The sequence below is a fragment of the Lontra canadensis genome, unplaced genomic scaffold (genome assembly GCF_010015895.1).
Source record: "Lontra canadensis isolate GAN:19392208 unplaced genomic scaffold, GSC_riverotter_1.0 scaffold33, whole genome shotgun sequence".
Taxonomy (NCBI): Eukaryota; Metazoa; Chordata; class Mammalia; order Carnivora; family Mustelidae; genus Lontra; species Lontra canadensis.
The window spans coordinates 3,065,595-3,080,606 of NW_022631027.1; the positions used below are offsets into that span (position 1 = coordinate 3,065,595).

General features: G+C 38.9%; 1 protein-coding gene across 1 annotated transcript; it reads right to left on the bottom strand.

Annotated features, from left to right (window-relative positions):
* Nucleotides 1-2,371: 2,371 nt before the first annotated feature.
* On the bottom strand, nucleotides 2,372-13,313 carry LOC116873334 (guanylate-binding protein 4-like). Its single transcript, XM_032867068.1, has 6 exons — nucleotides 13,196-13,313; nucleotides 8,666-8,868; nucleotides 7,443-7,527; nucleotides 6,889-7,079; nucleotides 5,771-5,944; nucleotides 2,372-3,332 (listed from the first exon to the last, which is right to left on the bottom strand). The coding sequence occupies exons 2-5, from the start codon at nucleotides 8,750-8,752 to the stop codon at nucleotides 5,777-5,779; spliced, it is 531 nt and encodes a 176-aa protein (XP_032722959.1). The 5' UTR covers nucleotides 8,753-8,868; nucleotides 13,196-13,313; the 3' UTR covers nucleotides 2,372-3,332; nucleotides 5,771-5,776.
* Between the last annotated feature and the right edge of the window lie 1,699 nt (nucleotides 13,314-15,012).

Below are 15,012 nucleotides of genomic sequence, written 5' to 3' on the forward strand. Positions count from 1 at the left end.
ATGATGAGGCCATGACAAGCAATGATAAGTAACAAAAAGGCACTGAAATAAAATACTTTATAAACTGACAACTGCAGGCTTCTTCACCGCAAACTAACATAAAAACCAAAGTAATGAAACAATTGTAAACTGGAATTTCATTGGTACCTTGATAAAATTTAATAATCAGCTGTGTCTCACAGTGTCCTAAATGCTGAATTTCTGGAATTTATATGTAATCCTAATCATTCAATAATTTGTCATTACTGTTTTAATTAAAGTTCAAGTCTGCTTCTTGTTACATTAAATTATCCCTAGGAATAATAGCACTGTTGAAAAACCCTACAATATGAATATACTTGATTTTTTTAATGGACAAGCTGATTAAAACCCTTAATTGAAGCTCAGAGTATTTGCAATTAATTGGAGATCCTTGAAGCCCTGGTCAAAACACTTCCTAAAGTCATACACAAAAAAATGTTACACATTTTTGCAACATGCTCAAGTCACTAGAGAGCAAATTTGGAAAGCGTCAAAATGAAAAAAGAATGTATCTATGTGGGAATTAAGAAAACAACTATGATTTCAAAACATCAAAAGTATATGTAGTTTTATTAGTTAAGAAGGAATATTTGTATAGAGAAAATTCCCTGATGGTGACTAATTCAAATACAGTGTTTATAAATAAGCATAAAAAGATCTCAACAACAACTTTATAGATTTCTCCTCTTTTATATTAGATATTGGACATTTGTTCCTTTTCTTTGTTCCTTTATCAAACTTGATAGAATTTTGTTAGTTTTCTTAGTTTTTCTCAGTAGCAAAATTCTGGTATGGCTTATCATCTCTATGGTACTTTTTTGTTGTTGCTGTTCATTTCTGCTCTTATGGCAGTTAAACTTCTTCCAGAAGATTTGATTTATTTTGTTTTAATTTTTAATTATATTTAATTAATTTTCTAAGATAGATGGCCTGCTCAACCATATTTTAACTTTCATTTTTCCTAACATGTAGATTTGTAGGCTATAAATTTCTCTAAAAGGACTGCTTTAGCAGCACCCTAGGTTTTATATGTGACATTTTCATCACTGTTCAAAGTTTCTACTTTTAAACCTTTCTTTCTTCTCTTCTCTTTTCTTTTTCTTTCTTTCTTTCTTTTTTTTTAGATTTTATTTATTTATTTGAGAGAGTGAGAGAGCATGTGCATAAAAGCAGAGGGGTGGTAGGCGGAGGGAGAGAGAGAAGCAGATGCCCCACTGAGCAGGGAGCCTGATGCAGGTCTTGATCCTCAAACCCTGGGATCATGACCTGAGCCAAAGGTAGATGCCTAATGGACTGAGCCAAGCAGGTGCCCTTACTTTCAAACATTTCTACCTCTTTTATCTATTTAGAAATGTATTTTTCAATTTTCAAATGCGAGGTTCTTCTAGTTGTTCTTCTAATATTAGTAATTCCCAGTTAGTATGCATTGTTTTACATGGTGTTGTATTTTCAGATTTCTTGAAACCTGCTATCTGAGTACAGGTAAATTCAATGTGAAAGTTCCAAGTATACTTTGAGGTAATGCTTATTCTACTTCTCTGGGTTTAGATCCCTACATTAATATAATAAGTCACATTGGTTAGTCATTTTTTCAAATATTTTCTAACTTTATTGATATGTTTGGTCTGCTTTTTTTTCTGAAGTACTGAAAAATGTGTTAAAAATCTCTCATGCCCGTACTGTGGGCATTAAGGGGACACAAAATCCTGTAACAATAGGAGACTCGAACTGGAGGCATAGTGAATCAGTCCTTTTCTTAGGAAGAACATTGTGGCAAGTCTCAATTAGCGCATCCTCACAGCCCTATTTTCTAGGAATTGCCATTCTAACTCATTCTGCCCACTTTGTATTGGGATCTTCTTCTTCTTCTTTTTTTTTTTTTTTTAAAGATTTTATTTATTTATTTGACAGGCAGAGATCACAAGTAGGCAGAGAGGCAGGCAGAGAGAGAGGGGGAAGCAGGCTTCCTGCTGAGCAGAGAGCCCAATGTGAGGCTCAATCCCAGGACCCTGGGATCATGACCTGAGTCGAAGGTAGAGGCTTTAGCCCACTGAACCACCCAGGTGACCTGTATTGGGATCTTAAAACTGATGTGATTTGATGTGGGATTCAGGAGTGAATGGTCAATAAAGAATTCTTAAGACATTTTTGGTGCAAAAAAAAATGGTTTTATTAAAGTATGGGGATAGGACCCATGGGCAGAAAGAGCTGTACTAGGAATGTGAAGAGTGATTGATTATATAATTTTAAGTTGGGAGGGGTAGAGACAAAGGAGGTTTTCAAAAGGATTTTAAATATGTTAAAGAAGACTTACTGTGGCAGGAATTCTTTAGTGACCACAATTTTTAGTGACCACAATTCTTGGTCATGCCACTATGAAGAATGAAGAGGTAACCAGAGGAAGAATGGTGGACAGTGAAGCAAAGTTTATTGAGCAAGAGTACAAAGCTCCTGGAGAGGGAGGGGATCTGAGTTTCTAAGTTTGGGGGCTTTATGAGCGCATCTGCAGAACCCTTTTAAGCCATCAAGGTGTGCTGGTCGTGCCAATCAGGATTTTGGTCATGTATCTGGGCACCTATAGGTTAATGTGTATGTGATGATGGTCTTTTTTTGGTTGACATCTGGGGGCTATGCTTTGTGGTTCATTGTTTTATTTTAGGATGTTTTGCAGAAGTCATTTCTGCAAAGGCTGCAAAAACAGAATGTCAGTATAGCCCTGTCTAAGCTACAAAACAGGATGCTAGTGCTGTTTTATTTTAGCTGTCCTGACTGTTTTCATGTTGGGGATCTGGGTCCTGACCACATAACTGCAACTAACTCCTAACATTACAGGATCCTGGAGGCCTGACTATTGTCAAGCTAAGGCTGCGTTTTTCCACTAGCAAAGCATTGCATTAAGACCGTTAGGAGTTCCTGGAGGTCTCAAGTGTTTGTCAGTGGGCTGCAAGTTATAAGGAAATTTAATTTTATCCACATTTCCTTTTGCCTTTGTTCTCTGTATCAAAAACTGCACCCTTTGTTTTAACAAGACTCCTTTGAAGCATCTGCCCTAATGAGGATATAGAAAGTGGGAAACTTTATTCAATCAACATTTTCCAGTTATTGATCAAGTGCTGGACATGGAAATGGGAGCTAAGATTACAATGGTAAAGATCAACTGGTCCTTGGTGGTGAGGCATCGTCAGAAAGACAGAGTAAATGGGTAATTTAAATTTTCAAAATCATGCTGCAGGTGCAATAAGAGTGCAAAGGAGAGCCACCCTACTCAGTATGGGGGTTCAGGAAATCCAAGACTTCAAGGAAAATCCAGTCTGCAAAATAAAGGTGAAGATCAGTAAGAGAGGTTGTTTGAAGAAGTCCAAATACTGTACGCAGGTATCTAGAAAAAAGGGGTAACCTGTCAAGCTTGTGCAACTGGAAGTAGTTCATTATACCAATAGCATAGCGTGCAAATATTAGTCAGCTGAAAGGGAAGTCCCAAAAACACCAAAGATACACTGAAGTCCCACTCTCTAACTAACACCTCAACCTGTAAATTGCAGCTGGAAAGTAAAAGATACCAGTTGGAATTTCAGAATCACATCATACTTTTTATCTTATTTTTCAAAGAATTGGAGGAAGTATAAGTCAACTCCATAATACAAACAGGATTAGAATATATGTGTTTTTTTTCCCCAGTATCAGACCTCACCATCAGACCTCTCTTTTGAACTGACTGACGCTTTCCTAAGAATGCAAAATTCCCTGTTACCACCACCATCATCACCATAACCATCACCCTTGTTTTTTCCTTTCTTATCCTCCTGAACAAGAATTGCATACTCCTTATAAAATTTCCAAACATACAAAGTTTTATACAAAATAAAACAAGTATTCCTCTCACTCCTGATCTCAGAAACCTAGCTTCCCCTAGAAGGAACCAACATTGCCAGTTCATCATGTTCTATCAGAGATCATCTAAGTGTATACATACAAGTATATGTAAGTGCCAATTTTTGGCAAAAATAGTGCACTATTCCTATTGGTTTGCACTCTACTTTTCCCACATTACAGTATATCTAGTAAATTGTTCTGTGTCATTACAAATAGTGCTCTGTTTCTCAATTTTCTGGCTATATGATATTCCATTGTGTAAGGGTGCTAAAACTTATATTACCACTCCCATATAGATGGATGTATAAGTAGGTCCAGTCTTGAAAGTTACAATCAGGGCTGCGGTGGACATCTTATAAATACATAATTTTTCTGACTGTGTGTATGAGAGAGAGGGTGCATATATGCCTTAAAAACTGAATCTGTTGGGGGGCGCCTGGTTGGCTCAGTGGGTTAAGGCCTCTGCCTTCGGCTCAGGTAGTAATCCCAGGGTTCTGGGATCGAGCCCCATATCAGGCTCCCTGCTCAGCGGGGAGCCTGCTTCCTCCTCTTTCTATGCCTGCCTCTCTGCCTACTTGCGATCTCTATCTGTCAAATAAATAAATAAAATCTTAAAAAAAAAAACCTGAATCTGTGGGGCCAAATGGACATCGGTTAAAACTTCAGAAGTCTTAGACACAGTTTGCAATATTAAACAATTTGGGCTCCCACGCAAGGACATGTTTTCTGAAACACTGGAAACACAGTTTGATAGCATATGAGGTGAGACACTACATCTCATAGTTTTAGTTTCATTTCACTTATTTTGAGTTACTTGAACATCTTTTCTATAAGCTATCTACTCAGAGTTTGCCTATTTTTATTGACTGGTGGCTCTTAATGATATACAACTTATAAAATCAGCTCTTTCCTCTGATATAAATCAAGGCTGTCTTCAGAACATTTTTGGCTTCTGAATTTCTTTAGGTTCTTTTTCACCACAACAAATTTATTTTTTATGTAGTTTTGTCAGTACTTTTATGGCTTCAGGTTTTATGGCATTTAAAAATAAATTTGATGTTCCAAGACAATTTTATAAATTATTTGACATTTACTGATTTTATGTAGTTTTCTAATGTTCACTCTGAGGTCAAGCTGAAATTTACTTCATGCAAAATTTACAATAGTTCTAATCACGCTTTCATTCTGCACTGCTGTCCGGTTATTTGAAAACAGGCATTGTATATAGTTCATTCTTTCCCACTAATTTGAAGTAATGCTTTTTACATGCACGTAATTCCTATATGTGGTGGGGTTCTATTTTTAGACTACACAATGTGTCCTACTGTTATGCCTTTATGCTCAGTGGACACACTGTGCTAATTACCACAGTTCTATAAATTTTATCGTACCTCTTCTGAATTGCCTTGACATTTTTACTATTTTTTTGATCAGCTCCATTTAAATTTTACAATTAGCCTTTCTGAAATTTTAATTCAGAACACACGCGATTTATAAGTGAACTGAGAGAGAACTGATCTGCCTATGGAACCAGCCTGTTCTACTCAAGAACACAGTATGGGTAGCCATTTGTGTAGTGATTCATGTGTGACTTTCAGAAGCATTTTTTGATAAATATAGTCTAATATGTTTCTTTTTCAGGATATTACAGATTTGACCTTCTCTTTGTCTTCAAATCTGTTATTTCCATGTCCATGGAATATGAGTGAATTAACTATCCAACCACATTGACTATATCTTTTGTTTGCTAAGCATTGATGCCCTGTAGTAGGTATTTTGTATTTTTCTATTAAAATTTTGCTAAAAAACAGAAAAGGTACATATATGTAAAAATAAGCCATATCAAAAAGCTGTTATGAAAACTTGTAAAAATTACCTGAAATTATCCACTAGAGAAAAACTTGGCAAGTAGTAAAGTCAACTCTTGTATCAGGTCACAAATTTTAGACCACCATGAGTGCTCTGACCTGTTTTCTTCCTTATCATTTGCCGTTATCTCTGAAGTGCAGTAATTGTTTTGCTTCTTTTCAGTCAGCACTTCAATTTGGGCCTAAAAAGCATGTGATTTAGTCATAAAAGGAAAGCACTCAAAAACTCCAAACTTTCAGGAATAATTATATTCCTGTCTTATCTTAATAATTTACAAAATTATCTGCATTTTCCTTTTTTAGTGTAGTCTCTCTTATTAGATCAATTACAACAGGGACATCTGGTTTAGGGCTGAGAAATGAAAAGAAGCATAGTATAACCTTGTTTATAGTCATCCATCACTAGGGTTTTACAAGGTGCAAAACAGGCATAAGGACAATTGTTGTGAGATATTCTAGCTAAAATTATGCTGTTTAGGAGAGAGCCTTTGACCAGAATGTCACAAATGCTCACCCACATCTTAGAAATAATGTGACCTTCTAAGCTGGTTTAGAAATCTGACACAAACACTTCCAGATAGGAGAAGAGAGAATAATTCCCTCTGTGCTGTGTGCTGACTTGGGCAGGCCATCCTCACCTGGAGATAGCCCTAGGTTAGGAGCTGTCGGTCCCCCAAAGTCTGTACATAGCTGATAGTTTTAGGTCAGCAAGGATCTATCTTAGTGTCACTGGTTGAGTAGGGTGCCTGAAAACCGGCAGTAATCTTGGGAAAGTGAACCAATTGCTGCTTCTATTCCATACACCCAGTTAGGACATCTATGCGATAAACCTGGGGACCCCATTTAATATTGCTCCGTGAGCTCATCCAGGAATCCCCCAGAACAGCAGCATCTTCTGTAAATGCTTGGAGCTACCAAGTTCTTACTGGATTCTCTGGAAACTCAGTGTGAACCCAATTCAAGTGCCTGGACACAAGCCATGACAAGTTTAGGGCGTGTAGTGAAGCAGATGCTATAAATGACAGTGGTGCTTCTCTCTCTGACTTCTCTGTGACTTTCACCGCTCCCTTCCTGGGGCTTCCGGGCTTTGTTCTGCAGTCCCTGCCGGGTCCCAGGCCAGGCTTACCTCAAGCCTCTGAATCTTCTCATCCCGCTTTCTCAGAAGGTTTTCCGTCTCAGTCATCATCTCTGCTTTCAGTTGGATTATGGATTTATTGAACATTATTTCTAGAAGCTTTATCTTTTGCTGCATCTCTTTACACCTTTCCTCAAGAAGCTGCTTTTCCCTCTCTGCTGTCTCTCTTTTGGCCTGCTCCTCTGCTCCAGGAAGATTTTCATTCCGAGAGGAAAGATGACAGAGGTTAAGCCTGAGAGCTACAGCCCCCTGTCCCACAACACCCCACTCTCTCAGACACCAAACTGTCTTTAAAGTGCAGAGGGGAATGTCCGAAATCGCCTGGTGACCACACCTGGAGGGCAGGTTGGAGAAGGTGGTGGGAAAGACCCTGACTGCCTGGCTTTTGAGCAACCACACCCTGCCTTGTTATTTTCAGAATTGAGGAGCGTGCATTCCACAGAAGGCGAGGAAACGCCTTCCTTCAGGAAGATCTTCCTGTTGGGCAGTGCTCCAAGGGCACGCGGGAGCCTCCCTCCCCATCATGAGCTAAGCTCTCCCCATACCTGCTAAGGCTCTTTGCATATCACGGAGAAGCTCATCTTTCTTCTTAGAGCTTTCCTCTAGTTCTATCTTCATCTGTAGCAATTCCTGGGGACCACAAATGGCAAAGACATGTCAGGTAGGTCAAACCTGAACTTCCATTGAAATATTCTGAGAAAAAAACCAAGTAACATTCCTTATTTGCTTCTCCAACGAATAGAATGTTCTAAGATCCTGGTTATCTCACTAACCCCTCCAGCCTCCAGAAGAATGTGCAGTTTTATAAACACAGTCTTGGGTGCTTTCCTTCTCCTCCAAACTCAGATACCTTATCTGAAGCAAAGTCAGTAGACACTCCTTGACTGAATGCTGGCAGTTTTTGGTTTTCAGAATCCTGCTCTTTTTTTTCTGTTTGGGCTTCTCTAGTAACCTCCCACCCCGGATAATGTGTACAAGTCTTTTGAAATTTATGTCACACTCCTCTTCCATAAGATTTCCTAGACCACCTAACCCATATAAAAGAAGCCATTGTATATTTACATTTGTTTACTTTTGTCAATAAATGCATGAAATTTATGGTATGTAAATTACTGTTTTTTTAACTTAAATTCAATTAGCCAACATATAGTACCTCATTAGTTTTTGATGTAGTGTTCAATGATTCATTAGTTGCACATAACACTCATTGAATTACTGTTAAAAGAAACTTGAGTTACTATCATCTCAGAGAGAAATACTCCATTAAGACCATTGGTAAGTTTCTGAACTCCCTGAGCCTTCCTTGTGACATGTTGAGTCTGCATTATATAATCTCGATGGCTCCTTGCAGCTGTAATATCCTGTGACCTACAAGGCACGGTTAACAGTAATACAATAGGAAGCAAAATAAAAATAAAGAATGATCTGGTAACAGAATCTTCTCAGAGAAACTTGGGTTGCTGTAAATGGGAGAGAGTACACAGAAAAAGCAGCAAGCTCAAAATAACGTAAGCGTGTTCCAAGCACATAGGGAAACTGCCAATATTCAGTCAAGGAGGCCATCCGTGTGTCTATACTGACTTGACTTTGGACCAAGTGTCTGAGTTTGGAGGAGAAGGAGATAAAATAGAGTAATAGTGTCCTTTATAACTCTCTCACTCAGAATAATCAGAATCCTTCCACCATGAAGGCTAGCTAATTTATGGCTAGTCAGTTAGCTTCTAGGTAGAGGGGGTAACATGGAGAATCAAGTATTAAGACCAAGTACCAGGTACTGGTTTTGTAGCTCGTTATCCTGGGAGGGCTGCAATGTGGGGGCTGCCTCCCCATCCAGGTGCGGGAGTGCCAGGACCATTTCTGTGGGAATCACTGAGTTCTCACACTAGGACAGGGGTATCACCACGTTGTCCAGACAAGGAACTGCTCCACTGTGGAAGGCATCCGTAAAGGTCACCGTCAGAATCCCCAACCCTGAATGAGGCAAGAAATTGAGGGGACCAGTGAGATCCAAAATCAGAAACTATAATTCTAAAATGATTTTTAAAGACCCTAATCAGATTGAAACTTTTCATCAGTCACTCTCATCCTACTAAATCAGTTTTCTTTCCGATCACTGCAGTTAAAAATGCTAAATATCTTCCTTAAGTTATCATGCTCTGGTGTCTTTTGGATATCTTTGATATCTCCCCCAACGAAGCATATTAAGAACTTTGAAAATCATACAACTCAATAACAACAACAAAAACAATTGATTAGAAAATCAGTAGAGGAACTAAACAGACATTTTCCCGAAGAGGACACCAAATGACCAACAGTCCATGCAAAGATATTTAACATCACTAATCATCAAAGAAATCAGGGATATCTTAAAATGGGAGATCACCTCATACCTGTTCAAATGGCTATTATCAAGAAGAAAAGAGGTAATTATTAGCAAGGATGTGGAGATAGAACCCTTGTATACGGTTGATAGGAATATACATTGTAAATTGGTCCAGCTACCATGGAAAACAGTATGGAGGCTGCATAAAATCAAAAATAGAACTACCATATAATCCAGCAATCCCACTTGGGGGTATTTATCCAAAAGAATTGGAATCAGGATCTCAAGGAGATATCTGCACTCTCGTGTTATTGCCACATAACTGACAATAGGAAACAACTCAAGTGTCCATCAATAGATGAATGGATAAAGAAGTTGTGTACATATATACAATGGAATATTGTTCAGCATGAGAAATAAGGAAATACTGCTTTTTGTGACAATATGTATGAACCTCGAGGGCATAATGTCAAGTGCGATAAGTCAAATACTATATGATATTACTTATATGTGGAATATAAAAAAGAAAACACTGGGGGCACCTGGGTGGCTCAGTTGGTTAAGCATCTGCCTTTGGCTTAGGTCATGATCCCAGGGTCCTGGGATTGAGTCCCACATCTGGCTCTTTGCTCAGCAGGGAGACTGCTCCTTCCTCTGCCTGCCATTCTCTCTCTATCTCTCTCTCCCCCCTCTCCCTCTCTCCAACAAATAAATAAATAAAGTCTTTTAAAAAAAATGAACTCCATAAAAACAGTAGAATGGTGGTTATGGGGGGCTAGGAGTTGGGGAATTTGAAGGTTAGTGGTTTATAAGGGTATAAGCTTGCAACCAGTAAATAAATAAGGCTGGAGGTGCGTGGCATAATGATAAAGACAACAATGCCACATTATAAACTTCAAAATTGTTAAGAGACTAGATCTTATTAAACTAGATCTTATTGTCAACACATACACACACATACACACAAATATGATAATTAAGTGACATGATAGAGATGTTAGCTGAGGCTAAGGTGGTAATCATATTGTCATATGTAAATGTACCAAAGCAACATGTTTTACACCCTAAAACTTACATGGTGTTCTATCAATAAAAATAAAAATAGATAAGAGGTGAATAATTGAGGCAGGTAAATGAGATTATATTTATTCCTATTAAAATTCCACCTATTGGAGGCGTGGGTGACTCAGCTGGTTCAGCATCTGACTCTTGGTTTTGGCTCAGGTCATGATTGCAGGGTTGTGGGATCAAGCCCTCATGTCAGGCTCTGCAGTGGTCATGGAGCCTGCTTAAGATTCTCTCCTTTCTTCTCCCTCTAACCCACCCCACTTGTGCATGCACCCTCTTTCTCTCAAAAAAAAATTTAAAAAAAAAAAGTTCAACATACTTTAAGGAACCAATTGTTTGAAATTTTGTTTTCTCTGGTATATATATATATATATATATATATATATATATGATCTCTCATATATATATATATATATATATATATATATATATATATATATGCTTTGAGAGGAGTGTTTATCATACAGGATGTTTCCTCAGATGCAGTGGAAACTTGCAAGCCCAGAAGAGTGAGTCTCACAGTAAAATAAGACCGCAAAGTCATTCTCTTGCCTCAGAGTTATTCAAAGGATGCATACGTTAGCACTTCTGTACTTCTTCATGGCCCAGAATACAGACTGCTGCCTTCATTATTCTCCAAATTCCTGATGAAGCTAGCGCTGAAACCCTGGGTATCACCAGTCTGCAATGTTTTGCCCTCATTGATATTTACAAGAACCTGCAAAGTAGGCTTATGAAACCCACTTTGCAAATGAGCTCAGTGGGGCTCAAAAAGTCTAAGGAAGGTATTTTTCCAAAGCACATGTGAATAAATGGTAGATCCATGATCGGAAACCTGGAAGGTCTGTTTTACTATTTCATGTTTCGCACTTAATTACCCGACAAGACAATTTTCCTCAAAAACGTTGGTTATGCATGCTTGATGACCATAACCTCTAGAGGATTTCTATTGACTCTCCTATCCCCCAAACACCGTCTCTAGTGTATTATTCTGATCTACTGGGCTCCTCTTGTTTCTGCAGCATTAGGTTGTCATCCCACAAACCACTCAGCAGTTTCCAGACCTGGATCTCTTCTGTCACAGCTAGTGCTTGCCAGGGGCTGCAGCTCACCTCCAGTTTAGGGAAGATATCTTTCCATATTTTTATTCCTTGATCTCCAGTCCCATTTGTTGTAGCTTTTTTTTCCCCCCTCAACATATTGGTTGAACTTCTATTATGTGCCACACATTGTGCTTGTGTGCTTGGAGAAAAAGAGAAGCTGTGGCTCCTGCCCTCCGAGTGATACTAAGGTAAATGTATTGCTTAGGATTAGGTTCAGCTGTGATAATTAGAAAAAAAAATCTCCTAAACAATTTACATTGATTTCTCCCTCATGAATTTTGGGATCAGTAATGTAGAGATGGATGCGCTTTTTGTTTCATAAGGTTTGAGGCTTCAGAACCTTTTTGTCATATGCTCGGTCATCTATAAGGGGTGGCCCATGGTGTGAGACGATGAGCTGTCCTATTTGTATTTTAAGCCGGGAATGGACAAGGGGAAGACAGGCCTCTCCTTTCCTGACTCTCCATGCCTACATAACCAAATTGCTTCTTAGATTCATCTGTATTCCCATACACAACCATAGGAGAGGCTGGAATTGGCATCATTATTCTGGGAAACTATGTGCATGGCAAATTAGCAGGAGCCCTATTAGTACTGGAGAAAGGAATAATGGAGTTTAAGGAGAGAGTTAATAGTGTTTCCTGGTAACCATCTCAAACTAGGAAGACGGCAGACAAGACAATGATGATACTCTACTGTTTTTCATCATTGTAATTATCTCCACTAAATCTAAGCTTGAGGAGAAATGTGTCATATCTGTTCTGTTCTCTTCTTGGTCCCCATGTTGGGCACATAGTAGATTTGTGAAACTGAAATAATCCTGAGGAAAGAGATATAGGTGAGTGATGGGGGTTAATTGAATTATGCATAGTGATGACTTAATTCAACTTACGAATACAGAAGAAGAAAAGCCTTGGGGAACCTTAAAAGGTGGGAGGCCTGGGAGAGCATGGGATTTCCGAGGCAATGCAGACAGAGTGAGCATCCAGAAGCAGGGAGAGGTTAGCTACATTAAATACCCAGAGAATTCCCCACGAGTATTAGTAGGATGGCCAGGGATGTCCTTACTGAGCACAGACTTCCTGGAGTGATGGAAATAGGGGAGAGGAAGGAGCAGCCATGGGGGAATGAAGTGGATCCAAAGAAAGGAAAAAGAATTTCTGGATCCCAAGATAGAGGTGTGAGTATTTAGTGGAGAAGAGTTATGGCCTCTGTTACTTATTCCCCCAAATAATAATCAGAATAAGAATGTAAGTAGAAAAACTTCCATATCTGTTTAGAAAAAGAATGCAAATATCACAAAATATCACCACAGGTTAAATTTAAGTGAAAGGTATGTCAGATTTCTTAAGCTTCCTCTGTAATTCAGATTTGTTTTTAATATGTAGACTTTTTGAATATGTAGATTTTAGAGCAAGAATATGTAAACAACATTAAGTAGAAATCTCAAATATAAGTTGTTTTTTTTTTAAGATTTATTTATTTATTTATTTATTTATTTGACAGACAGATCACAAGCAGGCAGAGAGGCAGGCAGAGGGAGAAGGAGGGGAAGCAGGCTCTCTGCTGAGCAGAGCCCCGATGCGGGGCTCAATCCCAGGACCCTGGGATCATGACCTGGACTAAGGCAGAGGCTTTAACCCACTGAGCCACCCAGGCGCCCCACAAATATAAGGTTTTATATCTTCTATATTTAGATCTATCAATTGCGTTCCTCTTCTCAGTTCCTATTTTTATCTCAGAAATTAAAGTTTTAAGCCCAAACCTAAAGTGCCTCTAAAAGAATGTTTAGAAATGAACATACCTGCATCTTAGCACTGCTGGTCTGTTCACGAATGAGCTTTCAGCTGTCTCTGAACTCACCCTTGTTCTGTTTCCTCCTCCCGCAGAAGCAGAGAACAGATTTTGAAAGTTGAGAAAGGAAAAGGAAGATGAAATGGAATCTGAAAGTAAAACTACTTTAACTATTGGTTACATATTGAGAGAAGGCATGCCAGAACTGAGTCACCAGAGCTTGAGGAAGTAGAGGAGGGAGGGAACTCAGAGAATATTAGTCACTCTGTACTTAGGCCTTACTAAATGTCACCCTAACTAGCTTTCTTTGTTTTGTCCCCAACTTATCTGTCCACAAATGGACTATTACCAGAGGCCAAGGGCATAAGTGAGTCTGGCTCCAGGATTCCTGAGCAGACCAGGTTCGGCCACTTGCCATTGACAAAACCCAAAAGCAGAGAGACCAGTGATGGTGCAACAAGAAAGAGATTTATTCCAGGGAAGCCAAGGGGAGGCAGAGGACTAGTGTCCAAAGTCTGTCTCCAAAGTCTAGAAAACTTCCAGGTTTGTATAAGGAAAATGTGGGACAGAGGTCAGTGGGTACATGCAGGTGGGCAGTCAAGGTCAGGTCATTGTCTTGGGGTCAATCACGCAGGGTCTTGTTGGTCTTAAGGGAACTTAATCAGTTAGAAAGTACAGACTGGTGTCCAAATGTAGGTAGTTTGGGTAACTCCCTAAACTGGGTCCTTTTTCAGGACTATGATGTAAGTAAGGTATACATTCTGTTGTACTTTTATGTATTCGAATTCATGGAGCTTCTTGAATGAGTCGATTAATATTTTTCACAAATCATGCATGTTTCTGGTTATTTTTTCTTATGTTTTATGTCATACTTCCTACCTTGAGTCAATAGATACATATCCTTTGTTGACACCTGGTTTCAGAAGGCATTATTCCTGCATACACAAGGCCTCATTCATATTCAGCTAGGTGAATGTAGGAAAAGAGTGAAGCAAGGAAAGTAAGTAAACAGATCTGAGGATGTGTTATGGAGCCACTCTGAGTCCCTGGGGCTCAGTCCTGCCAGGGTACTGTAAGTGGAATTCAAGGAGTATTAGAGAATGCCTCAATGCACAATGTGTCTGATGAAGGGAAAGCCATCAGTGTAATAGAGGTTGGTGATAAGGGACTTAAGCCACCTGCTTATGTAACTTTGTTTTGTCCTGTAGCCACCCAAATAAACTTGAGATTTGGAAGGTCTAACCATGTGTAGCTCATGATGAAAAGTTCTACTCTTGTAGTGACTTGATATATTGAAGTCAGGAGCTCAGTCTCAACAACAACCCCAAAGTAGCTTTGCAAATAGCGAGTAACCTTCTGATGCATAAGCTTTGACCTTGTCCTGAGACAATAATAGCTCTGCTAAGACTGTTAGGATTGCAAGATACCTCTCCTTCCTCATTCTCCCTTTGTCACCACCATGTCTCCCCTGGCCACATCAAGGTAACCACTGTCCTGCTTTGGCCCTTGATATAGCTGGATCCTTAAAGTGTGTATTCTGTAATATCTGATGTCTTGTACTCAATACTATGCATGTGAGATTTATCCATATTTCTGTGTATAGCTATAGATTGTTTATGTTCTATGATGTATAGTAGTCAATAGGATATTCTAGAACTTGTTTATCCAATCATTTATTGACAGACTATTTAACAGTTTCTCATTTCTTGGCTGTTATGAAAAAGGCTGCTATAAACATTCTTGCATGCATCTTCTAGATCACATATCTGCACAATCTCCTTGTGTCTATACCTACGAGTGGATTGTTGAAATGCATATGTTCTGCTC